Source organism: Gracilinanus agilis, chromosome 3, assembly GCF_016433145.1.
Source record: "Gracilinanus agilis isolate LMUSP501 chromosome 3, AgileGrace, whole genome shotgun sequence".
NCBI classification, from domain to species: domain Eukaryota; kingdom Metazoa; phylum Chordata; class Mammalia; order Didelphimorphia; family Didelphidae; genus Gracilinanus; species Gracilinanus agilis.
Genome location: NC_058132.1, coordinates 20,999,315 through 21,012,277, shown reverse-complemented (window position 1 = coordinate 21,012,277; position 12,963 = coordinate 20,999,315). Strand labels below are relative to the sequence as shown.

The 12,963-nt window shown below is 43.9% G+C and overlaps 1 protein-coding gene across 1 annotated transcript; it reads right to left on the bottom strand.

The window, feature by feature from the left end:
* Positions 1-656: 656 nt before the first annotated feature.
* Positions 657-12,174, bottom strand: LOC123240833 (immunoglobulin superfamily member 1-like). Its single transcript, XM_044668549.1, has 5 exons — positions 11,998-12,174; positions 11,266-11,480; positions 9,416-9,693; positions 8,862-8,891; positions 657-1,001 (listed from the first exon to the last, which is right to left on the bottom strand). The coding sequence occupies exons 1-5, from the start codon at positions 12,172-12,174 to the stop codon at positions 910-912; spliced, it is 792 nt and encodes a 263-aa protein (XP_044524484.1). The 3' UTR covers positions 657-909.
* Between the last annotated feature and the right edge of the window lie 789 nt (positions 12,175-12,963).

Genomic DNA, 12,963 nt, shown 5'->3' with positions numbered 1-12,963 from the left:
ATCATCTTCCTTCTTGGTGATATTAGTCAATCTAAGAGAGGTAAAGTGGTATCTCAGAGTTGATTGAATTTGAATTTGAGTCATTAGTGATTTGGAGAATCTTTTCATATGACTATAGATAGTTGCAATTAATGTGTACATATATAAACACTTGTTTATGTGTATGTTTACATGTATGTATATGTCTACCTCTATATTTTCACTTCTATCTAATTTACAAATTATTTTATAAAAAATTTGATATTCCTAAAAGCTCTGTGAAGGTGCTGTATTACTCACATTTTACAGATAAAGGAACCGAAGCTAAGAGAAAGAGGTAAATGAATGACCCAGGGTCTCATAGCTAATAAATGTCTGGTGTAGGTTCTGAACTCAGGTTTTCATGATTCCCAGTACCCTTCTCACTGAGCAATCTTGCAGTGGTTTTTTTAAAATGCTTTGAATTATGCAAGGTGGGTGAGAATTGTTGTTCCTTGTCAGGACTTTCATAACTCTATGGATCTTTAACATTTGGGAAAACTATTTTATTTTATTCTTCTTTTCTTTATAAGTAGAGTCTGGGGAAGCCCATTTCTGGCATGGGTGTGAAGGGAAACAAGGTAGGAGAGGACCAAGTGATTCAGCATGGAAAGAAGATAGCTTTCAGGAAGCAAATCAGGAAGGAAATTTTATTGGGACTTTGGAATGGAACAGAAGACTCCCTGTGGTAGGCTCCAGACATCAGCTTATTTCGGTCCAAGCCCCCTTATGCTTCCCAGAGCAGGCTGGTTTCTTGGGCCAAAAAATATGATGGATAACTTGAACTCCATACAACCCTTTGATCTCAAAATGTGCTTTCTGTCTGTCCAGCTTTGCTGTTCTAGGCAGAGATACTCTGGCTTCTTCTCAACTCCTTGTGCGGTGACAGTCCTAGCTCAGAACCATACTGATCACAGCAAGAACCAATGCAGCCAAGCTGATACAAATGAAATTGTTCACAGTATAAGATGGCCGGGTAGAGCCTGAGGAAGAAGAGGGAATGAGGTTATTACTGGCATAAGAATATTTCCAGAAGCCATAGAAATAGGAGTTCACACAACTCCCAAATACGGTTCCCTGGATCTTGGTCCCAGTCAGGTCCAAAGGAGAAAATGTGATCCCAAAGAAGCAGCAGCATCCTTTTATGACAGTTACTTAGAGGCTGGGAGTCCTTTTATTGGGGAGTCTTGCAACTTGGGAATTCTGGGAGCATGAGTTTTGGGGACTCTCTACACATCAGGCCCTACTAAGTTTCTAGGGCTCTGCTGTTCACTTGGTATGATACTGAGCTCCTCCTCTGCTGAAGGAGTTCAGCTCTCCAGGGCTATTATCTGCCTCTTTACTCACATCCACTATGTTGTGGTCAGCAGAAAGTCTCCAACTAGCAATGACAGATGGATAAGGACAAAATTCTTTCCACATGGAAGATGAAACACACCTTACCTTGGATGGTCCAGAAAATGCAGAGAGTGTGCCATGGGCTGACAAAGTCTGGTGTTTTTTTTTTATACTTCTAATGCTAAGTGATGATTCAAAATTCGTGATCTCAGATTACTTTGGTTGGGCAATAGAAAACTGATGTCACTCCCATTTGACCACTCATGGAGAATTTCTGACACTTCTGACACTCCTTGGGCTCTTTTCTCCTCCTCCTCCACCCCTCTCCACCTTCCCCGAGAATAATAACAGCAGGGAAACTGGAGTGATCTAGATAGACAATGAAGCCAATTCACTCCCAAGACTTGGTCAGACAATTGTGTGTCTAAAAAATAATCCTCATCTTCTGTCTTAGAATCAATACTGTTTACTGGTTCCAAGGCAGAAGAGTGGTAAAGGTTCATCTATAGGATTTAAGTGATTTGCCCAGGGTGACACAGCTAGGATGTCATTTTTATTTTAAAAAGAATGTAGTTTGCCTCTGGACAAAGCTGATACATACTTTAATGCATTGTCTGACTTGCTGGTGGTGGTTTAACCTCTTAACGAAAATATAAATGGCCCTCCATTTCTGTAGGTTAAGAACAAACATGCTATGTAATATCTTTGATAAACATCCTTCCAAAACATTTGACTTAATTCTCTTTTTTTTCTAACTCCAAAGGCTCCCATCATTTCCAGATTAAAATATCAACTCCTTTATTTGGCTTTTGAATGACTTCAACCTTCAGCCACCTTCTGACTTTCCAATATTCCTACACATTTCTTTCCCCCCATGTACTCTGCAGTCCCATGACATGAGCTTCCTTGCTATTCCTCAAACAAAACAATTCATCTCCAAATTCCAGGCATTTTTTTCTGGCTGCCCCCAGGAGTGGAATGCTGTCCCTCCTCATCTCCCATCCTGGCCTTTCTGACATCCTTCCAGTCTCAAATTCCACCTGCCACGGGAAGTCTTTCCCCCTCCTTTTTACTTCAACTACTTTTCTACTATTAATTTCCCCATCTTTTCCCACATACTTCTGGTCGGTGCATAGATTTTTGTATGTTGCCTCCTTCATTAGACTTTGACTTCCTTGAGCATATTTTACCTTTCAATAAATCCTCAGCACTTACACAGCGCTTGGCACATAGTAGGTTCCTAATGTTGCTTGAGTTCTTTAGTCTCCTCATTTTATAGGTATTCTCCATGGTATTTCAGAGATATGAAACAATACCTAGCCAGCTCATCCCACTGGGCCTTCAGTGAGCCTATAAACATGTATTAAGCCCCACTATCTGCCAGGCACTGCATAAGTGCTGGGGATAAAAAAAAAAAGGCAAAAAACAGTCTTTGTCCTCAAGGAGCTCACAGTGTAAAGCAGGAAGCCATAAGGAAATAAATGTGTTCAAAAAAGGTAAATACAGGATGAATTGGAGATAGTTGAGAGAAGGCAGCAGAAGTAAGAGGGGTTGGGAAAGGCTTCTTGTAAAAGGAGAATTTTATTTGCAACTTGAAGGAATCCAGTGAAGCCAGGAAGGAGAGATGAGGAGGGACAAGATTCCATAATTCACTGGGCCAGGAGACTTGAACTCATCAACTACAGCAAAGTGTTCTTTGTCCCTCCTTTGGTAACTTGAGCATTAACTTTCTAAGAGTAATTTCTGTCCTTTGAAGTTCAAATATCATGCCCTTTGGCAGAGTAAAAACAAGAGGAAAGAATAGAGAGAAGGAGAAGGAAATAGAAAGAGAGAGGAGAAAAGAGAGAAATAGTACAGAGAGAGAGAAAGAGAAAATAATACTTGAGCAGCTCTATTTTCCTAATATCATCTATTACCATTCCCCCATACAGCCCAAGTAAGGGTCCTTGCTCTTTTTTTTAATCCCTTTTCCCCTTCCCCCAATATTTCTTACAGAGACACTTTGAGGGTGGTTTGAGGCTTAGATGTCTTTATCAGAAACCCTTTACTATTGGTTTTAGCCATGTTGACATTATTCTTACAGATTCTTGCCACGTTTTTGGTGTGGGATCTCTGAGGCAATAGTGGCTCACTAGATCTGGGCTGAATAAGGGGAGAGCATAGTTAGACTTGCAGGTTAGGAAGATCAGCTTGACAGCTGAAAAGAGAAGGAACTGTATTGGGCATAAACTAGATGAGATAAGAGATAAGCAGGCAGGCTATTACAATATTCCAGGGATGAGGTGCCTCTGGCCCATGCCAGAGAAGAGAACAGGGCATATACAAAGGACTTGAGACCTGATTAATATGGTGGAGATGAGAAAGAGTGAAGAGCCAAGGACGGCATCCAGATGGCCGGCCCAACTGCCTGGGAGGATGGTGTTACCTTTAGCAATAATTGCAGGAAGTGAGAAAGAAGATTAAGGCTAGAAGAACAGGCAATTTCAGTTTTAACCATCTTGAGTTTATGTATTTGTGACATCAAGTAGGAGATGTCGAATTGTGGAAATGGGACAGGGTGGGTCAGGGAAGACTAGCACCTCCTGTGGGAGGGCTTGCTGAGCCCTTGTGAGCACTGCTCATCTACCTTTGGAGTCTACCTGTCAACAAACTCTCCTATATGGCTCCAAGAAGCTCTAACATGCACCTTGGCCATACCCTTGTCAAGCCATCTTGGTAGACAGGCTAAACAAAGGTGAGGGTACATATATGTGTGTATTTATATAAATGCATATATGTGTGTGTGCATTTACATACTACATACACTTGAACATTCTCCCTTCTCTTTTCATGAACTGATCTCTTAATTTACATACTTGCAAATGGAGATTACTCTCAGGGCTTTATCTCATGGAATTTTTAACTTTTTCTTTCTTTTCTATTTAGTGTTATTCTTCTCTTGCCATTCCAATGCTGCAAAAATCTCTAGATTTTTAGTGTATTATATTTCCTCATATTCAAGAATATGACAGGCTTATACCACTGCTGAGTTTGTACCCCAAAGAAACAATAAGGAAAAAGACTTGTACAAAAATATTTATAGTCGTGCTCTTTGTGGTGGCAAAAAATTAGAAAATGAGGGGATGCCCTTCAATTAGGGGATGGCTGAACAAATTCTGGTATCTGTTGGTGATGGAATACTATTTTGCTCAAAGTAATAATGAACTGGAGGAATTCCATGTGAACTGGAATGACCTCCAGGAATTGATGCAGAGTGAAAGGAGCAGATCCAGAAGAACATTATACACAGAGACAGATACACTGTGGGACAATTGATTGTAATGGACTTCTGTACTAGCAGCAATGCAAGAATCCAGGACAATTCAGAGGGACTAATGAGAAAGAACACTCTCCACATCCAGAAAAAGAACTGTGGAACCAGAAATGTGTTAGAAAAATATATGATCAATCATGTAGTGCGATAGAGATGTGATTAGGGTTTTGATGTTAAAGGATTGCTGTATCACAAATATGAATAACATAGAAATAAGTTTAGAACAATGATACATATATAACCCAGTGGAACTGCTTGTCAACTTTGGGAGGGGGAAGGAGAAAGTGGGGGGGGTGTTGAGTAAATCATGAATCATGTAACCATGGAAAAATATTCTAAATAAAAAAAAAAAGGTAAAAAATAAAATAAAATAAGAACATGACAGGCTTGTTCAGGTCATTGTTCAAAGTAAACTCTAGAGATCAAGAATGAGAACTGTCTGGGAGCTCAGTTGCCTTTTCCTAGGGTTCAGAAGCTCTTGGCATTATACCATACCATGTATGGCACACATAATAGCACCTACATGTCACGCTAACTACCTCCTTCAAGCTGTTGACTTTTTCATGCATCAATTTAATTTCTTTTCTCTATTTTCCACTGATTTTTAAAATCTCTTTTGAGCCCTTCTTGGGTCTGAGACTAATGTCTATTTTGAGATTCTGTGTGTAGTTGCTTTGATCTCATTGTCTTTTTTTTTTAATTTTATTTTGTGACTTGTTCTTCCTAGACCCTATAATAATTTTCTATAGTTTGGGTTTTTCTTTTATGTGATGTTTGTTCATTTTCCCAGTATTTTTCTTGACTTGCAATTTTATATTAATGTTGGGTTCTGTTCCCTGGATAGAGTGCACACTCTCCTAAAGTTTAGGATTTTTTGTGCTGCTCCACTCAGTTTCTCACAGTTCTAGGTATCTTCAAGTTTCAGTTCTTCCAAGGTCTGATGATCAGCAGAGGTGTGGTCACGGCTCTTCTAGCCTGTGCTCTGGTTTGTGATTCACCTCAGGTACTCCTTTCTATCCTGGAACTGTGATCCAGGGCTCTGTTCTTTCCCGTTCCTTCCTTTGCCCAGGGCTATGAGACAGATCCTTATATGGGCAACACAATAGATTCCTGCACCCAGTGCCATCTAAGAGTCACCTGCAATCTCCTTCTGGTCAGTTTAAGATGCCTTACTTCTTGTGGACTAAGAGCTCTGGAAGCTGCCTTCCTCAACTTATTTCATCTGTCTGAGGGCCCGCTGCTGACTTGCACCTGGCAGATAATACTGCATGATGCCTTGTTTTGGGCACTGGGGGCCCCACTGTACCCTTGTGCTGAGGCTAAGAACCTTGAGGGATGAGTTAAGGGCTGCTTTACTACTGGCTTAGACCAGAGTTACAGCTCCACTGCAGGCTTCATTGCCCTCTCACCTCAGTAAAACAAATCTTTCTTGCTGACATTCCAAGTCATTTTGAGATGGTAGTATTTATTGCCTCTTCATATCAATTTGTTGGTACTGCCACTTCATTTTGACGCTTCATTTTAATATTATTTGGAGGGGAATTTGGGAAAGATTAGGGCTTCCCTGCTTCCTTTCCACCAAACTTAACTCCACTTTCCAGTTTTAATTTTCCACCCAAGATTACTAGGAGTTGAGTCTCATAAGACAATGAACATTCCTTAATTGTCAGAGAGGGATATGATCATCCATACTTGAAAGGCAGGCCACTTTTTCTCAGCTCCAGCCAATTTTGAGAATTCCCAAACACCCAGAACTCCTCCTTTCTTGTGTCTCAGTACTAGCAATGTTAAAGTATTATATCCTTAGGATATTACACCATGACCAGATGCATTTTATACCAGGAAAACAGGGAGAGTTCAATATAAGGGAAAGTGTCAACATAATTAACCCTATCAATAACAAAATCACCAGAAACCATAGGATTATTTCATTAGGTCTAGAAAAGGCCTTTGACAAAATGCGGCACCCATTCCTTATAAAAACACTAGAAAATAGGAATAAAAGGAGCTTTCTTTAAAGTGATAATGGGTATCTATCTAAAATCAACAGCAAAAATTTTCTGTAATGGAAACAAATAGGAACCCTAACTATTAAGATCAGGGATGAAACAAAGATGTCCATTATCATCACTAGTACTTAATAGTACACTAGCAACCTGAGTAATAGAAATAAGATCAGACAAATAAATTAATGTGCCAGGAGCCATCAAACCTACCTTGTCTAACATGGTCACAGGGGGGACCTTGATGAATTGCATGGCAGCTTTAGAGATGATGGAAACCTCCCACTCAGACACCTCTGTGTGACTCTTCTCTTAATAACACTCTATTATTGGAACTGTTATCATCAATATCCCTACTCAGACCCAGGGAAATACAGAAGAATAGTAAAGGCTGTTACTAGAACTTTTACAGACTCCTAGGAAATTCCCACCTTTACATGTATTAATAAAGAAATTCCCCTAAAAATCACTTAATTTCATAACAAACCAGCAGATAGTGAGTTAATGTTAAAGATTTTAAAACCCCAACTTAGACCTCTCGCTCCCATACAGAGGTGCCTGCAAAAAGAGGCCAGAGGGGGCAGCTGGGTAGCTCAGTGGATTGAGAGCCAGGCCTAGAGACAGGAGATCCTAGGTTCAAATTTGGCCTCAGACTCTTCCCAGCTGTGTGACCCTGGGCAAGTCACTTGACCCCCATTGCCTACCCTTACCAATCTTCCACCTATAAGTCAATACACAGAAGTAAAGGGTTTAAAATTAAAAAAAAAATTAAAAAAAAAGAGGCCAGAACAATCTCCAACTCTTCCCCTCCCTGATCTTTGATCTGGAATGTTAAAACAGAAAAGGACTATGGATGAAATATGGGAACTTGCTTTGGGAAAGCAAGTTCACCTCTCCATATGGATTGTTTTGAAAACTCTGCAGGCTAGCTGAAACTTCAAAACACCTTTGAAAAATATTGAAAAATGAAAGACTATTATTGGAACAATATTTGGATCAGGTTGGGATTATTGTATCTTTTGAAATCTGCTAGTTTATCTAATCACTGCTTGATTAATTATGTATCTGAATAGATCAAAGAATAATCACTCTTGACTCGATTGGTTAAAATGTAATTAATGATTATATTCATGCCAAGCAGTATGTAATCTTTTTTTTTAAACCCTTACCTTCTGTCTTGGAGTCAATACTGTGTATTGGCTCCAAGGCAGAAGAGTGGTAAGGGTAGGCGATGGGGGTCAAGTGACTTGTGCAGGGTCACACAGCTGGGACGTGTCTGAGGTCAGATTTGAACCTAGGACTTCCCATATTTAGGACTGGTTCTCAATCTACTGAGCTACCCTGCTACTCCCCCCACCCCCAGTACGTAATCTGGAAGAAAATGTATAAAATAAACACAGCCCAAAAGCCGACCAGAGCAGTCTCCATAATGCCTGGCTCTGGCTGAAGTGCAGAGTGACTGTCTCTCAATTCATCTCAAATTGTCCACCCCATCCCACCTCCTAGAGTACCTGGACCTTCAGGAGCTGGACTCCCACATTAAAGGAATTAGAACAGGCAAAGAGGAAAGAAAATTAACACTCTCTAAAGATGAAATGGCAGTATACATAGAAAATCCCAAAGAATCAACCAAAAAACTAAAAGAAACAACAACTTTAGTAAAGTCACCAAATACAAAACAAACCCACATAAATCATCAGCATTTCTATTTCTCACCAACAAAGTTCAACATCAAGAGAAAGAAAAGGAGATTCCATTTAAAATAACTGAAGACACTATAAATATTTCAGATTAGAATTACCAAAACAAATCCAAAAAGTATATGAACACTATTTCAAGACACTTTTCATGCAAAGTTAGACCTAAACAAATGGAAAATTGCTCATGGATAGGATGAACCAATGTAATAAAAATAACAATTTTACCTAAATTCATTTGCCTATTCAGTGACATGCCAATCAACTATCCAAAAATATTTCCTAGAACTAGGAAAAAAAATTAAATTGTACAAATATCTGTGTCTGAGGACATACATTTTCTAGTGTGATTGTCTGAAAGGAGGAGCCTTACTGCCCCTTTCCCAATACATGTCCATTCTCCCACCCATGGCCACCTTCCACCAGTTGCCTAGTCAATGCTGTACCAGGATCCCAAGACACAAGAACCTCATTTCTTACCCACAGTCTTACCTTTTTCTGGAAAAGGCTCATCACTTTCCCCTGAAAACCAGATGAGACATGGATAAGTCAGCCAACAATCTCCTATCATGGACCCAAAGCAATACAAGGGATTTTCTTCTTTTGTCACGGATGAGGAGGTCAGTGTTTACTCCTGAAAGGGCGCTGCTGGCCATCATTTCTTCCCCACATGAGCCCTTGCTTGGTGGATTGACCTCTTTGGGGTTCATTTGCTCAGGAGGGGGATCTCCCAATCAAAGGAGATAAACAATTCCTAACTTTGCTCTTGATTCTAAAAGGTTTCTGGGAATGTGGAGACCAGTTCTCGGCTCTCTGGCATATTATGGCGCCTGTTTGGCCAAAGCATTTCCACCATGAGGTAAAGGTAAAGAAGGGCAGACAAAGGCAGGGGAGTTCCCTGGCAGTGACCGCCCTTGAAAGGTGACTTTCTATATCCTAAAACTGGAGAACAACTTCAAGTACTGACTCTGACCTCCAGAAAGACTTTCCTCCCACCCTCCATGTCCCCCATTCTGTGGCTTTATGGAGCAGCGGCTCCTGCTCACCATACACTGAAAGCTCCAAGGGCTCACTGCGCCGGGCTGGGGTGGGGATGTCCTCTCCAGGGTGATGGAGACAGCTATAGCTCCCACTGTGCTTGCTGGTCACACGAGGGATGAGGAATCTAGCCTTGTCCTGGGTGGAATTGATGGTGTCCACAGGCATGTCCTCTCCCTCCTTGTGCAGAGTGAATCTGATGCCACAGGATGCTGCCTGGCACCAGAACGTCACCTTTTCTCCCAGAGAAACGCTGGAGCTGGGCTCGACTGTCAGGGAGGGCCTGCTCTGGTAGTCTGGAAGCCAAGGCACAACCACAGGCTGGGGTTCCCCAGAGTCCAGTCTAAGGGCTGGAGGAGCTGACCAGCAGGGCAGAAGCCCTCAGGCCATCTTCCAAGTCTCTTTTCTCCCTCTCTCTCTGCTCCTGGAAATTCTGCCTTTCACTGGACTTCCCTGGGGGAGGAGGGCCTCCCTCTGGTGTCTGTGACTTTCAGGGAGGGGACATTAGCTAAGGGGATCCCTTCTTCCATCCCCAGCCAGCCACCCCAGGAGCCCTCTGTCCTAGCTCCATGCATGGAGCATCCCGTGTACACTAGTCACTGACCAGTTCCCCTCTCCAACCTCCCTGTGTGACTGTCAGTCCCTCGGCTCTGGGTCCCGGAGCCTGGTGCCCTCTCTCACCTGTCACACAGACATTCAGGGCCTCACTGGGCTCTGAGGCCTTAGGCTGGGCTGTCTTCTCATAGTAAATGCACCTGAAGCTCCCTGTATCCTGGGCTCTCACAGCCAGGAGGGGAAAATCAGCCCATCCCTGGGATTGCTGGAGGGCTCGTCCTATGGGTTCTGGGCTCCCTGCCTTCAGCCACATAAACATCACACTTCCAAGGGATTGTGCTCCTGGCAGGAGGCACGTCAGGGTCACACTTCCATTGAGGGACACCTTAGCACTAGGCAAGGCCCGGAGAATGGGCTGAGGAAGAGAACCTGGAAGAAAAACAGACAAAGCAAACCAAAAAACCCCCAAACCCCACCAGAGCAGGCAACAGAATGCCTGTGCTGAAGGCTCATCTCCGTTTCTGCTCAACCTTGTGATCTGGAAAATGGCCAATCCTTAACCCTAACCCTGAATTCCTCCTCATTTCTCATTTCGGGGAGTTGGAATAACAATGCCTACCAGGCCTTCTAGCTCTGAGCATGGCGCCATGGGGAAAGGGCCGCATTTGGAGGGAGAACATCTGGACGTGACGCCAAGCTCTGCCACCTTCTCTGTGACCTGGAGGAAATCCAGAACTTCTCCTTTTTCCCATGAGGGGATTCGACAACATGGCCACCAAGTTCCCTTCCAGCTCTGATCCTAGGATTCCTCTTATTTCAAGGTTCTCCCAACTCCCCATCCCTTCTGTAGGAGGACTCAGAGGGGGAAGGTTTAACCTAAGGATTCTCCTGTCTTCCCTTCTTCCCACCTTCAGGCTTGGAGTCCATCCTACAACGAAGGCTCAGAGCATGACCTGGAAGTCCTGGCTCAGTCACTCACTTGTTCGGTGGTCTTGGCCTACCTTGTCCCCTTCTCTGGGGTTCATTTGGTTTGTTTAGAACCAAAGCAATTATCATCTGACCTGGAAGGCCCTTTCCATCTCAGCATCTCTGGGATTCTATTGTAGCCCCCCAATATGTTTCCACTCTCACTTCCCATCCCTCTATTTCAACTGGAGTAGCAGGACCTCATCTCCTTCAGCCCACTGACCCCAGAGGGTTACTGGAGCTCAGCTGGCTCCCCTCACATGATGGTTAGGTCTCTGTTGGCTCATTCGTGCTTGGGAAGGAGGAGGCAGTCTTGAACCCAGACCCCCTCTTAGGCATCAGCTTCTTACCTGTTACCACCAAATCCAGGCTTTCACTGGTCTCTGACCTCCTCTCTGGGGATCTCTTCTCAGAATAAAAACAGCTGTAGCTCCCAGCATCTTTAGCCTTCACGGATGGCAGGAAAAACCTACCCTCTCTCCCTGTCACCTCTTGGAGAGGATATCCAGGGTTCTCAGCCCTCAACAGGGTGAAGAACAGCTCCTGGGGAGTCTGGAATATTGTGCAACGGAGAGTCACATCGGTGCCTGGTGCAACTACAGAGCTCGGTTCAGCAGAGATGACAGGTCTCGGGAGTCCTGGGAGAGAAGGAGGCCAGTGAGGAAGATGGGTGTTTGGCCTCACCCCCAGAATATCAGGAGACGAGTACAGTATGAGAGGTCATCAAGGGCCTTCTTGGACTCTCTCTTCCAGCCTTCCAGGACACTCTGTGTCTGTGTAACAGTGCTTGGCCCAGCCCACGTGCTAAGCAATGCTCTGGGTGATCCTGGGGACTTGGGGACAGGGAGGAGATTTGGCACTGTCCTCTTGCCCCTGACTGTGCCCCTCCGTACATACTTCAGTCTTCAAGGACTGAAACTCCAACCCCACAGGCCTTCGCTGCCTGGCCAGACGTGACTCCCAACCATTCCATGAAGAAACCTCATTCCTTTGGTACCAAAACGGTCACGTAACAATGTCCTGACAAGAGCCCTGGGAGCTCCTGAGGTCCTCGGTCTTCCAGCCTTACTGGTCCTGTGCTCCTTCTAGGGCACAACACTGCCCTCCAGCTCCATGTTCCCATGGCCTCCTCTCCAGCCTCCTCCTCCACCAGCTCCTCCTCAGCCTCCCACACCAGAGACTGTGTCCTGGAGGAACTTCTGACCTGGGCTCTTCTCCTGATTGGGAGCTGCCTCTCCCAGACCATCATTGCAGGAAAGTCCCAGCCCCTCTGCTCCACTTCACTTCCTCCTCTCTGGCTACCCCTCCACAAGTTCCTCTTCAACAGCTTGAAAAGCAGCCACTTACTTCCTCTCCCTTATCCTATTGTGGGACCATGAACCATGAAGAAATCACTTCTGCCATTGTTCCTGGATGGACTGTGTCAATCTATGCCTTTATGGCCTATGGCTCCACTCGCTGTCCCTGCAGCCTTCTGTACCAAAATGGGCACCACTCCTCCGTGTGTGTGGTCTTCCCCACTGGAATGTAAGCTCCTTGTGGGCATGCATTATATTTGCTTCTGTTTGTATTCTTAGTGCTTAGCATGTAGTAAGCATGTAATAAGTGCTGTTTCATTCATTCATATGTTGCCTTCCAGGGATTTTGGAAGTGAGATGGCAGAGTTCTTTGTTTCTCATTGATTCTCTTTGCAGAAGTACATGCAGGTGTGTGTGTGTGTGTGTGTGTGTGTGTGTGTGTGTGTGTGTGTGTGTGTGTGTGTCTATGAGATGACAGGAGTCTGAGAGCTCCTCTAGGAAACTCTGTAAAGAAATGGCTAGGCTGCTCATCACTAGGATCTTGGTAAGACTCCAGGGACAGACTCCAGGAGAGGAGTGGAAAAGTTTGGGTCTTGAACACCCTTCCCCTGCCCCCCGCCCCCCAAGAATTCCAGAATCAGGGCTCTGACTATGAGGCTTCCTCTACCCACCGCCTACCTTCATAGATGGAAGCTGAAACCCAGAAGACTCTCTGAGAAGCCATTTCAGTTTATTTC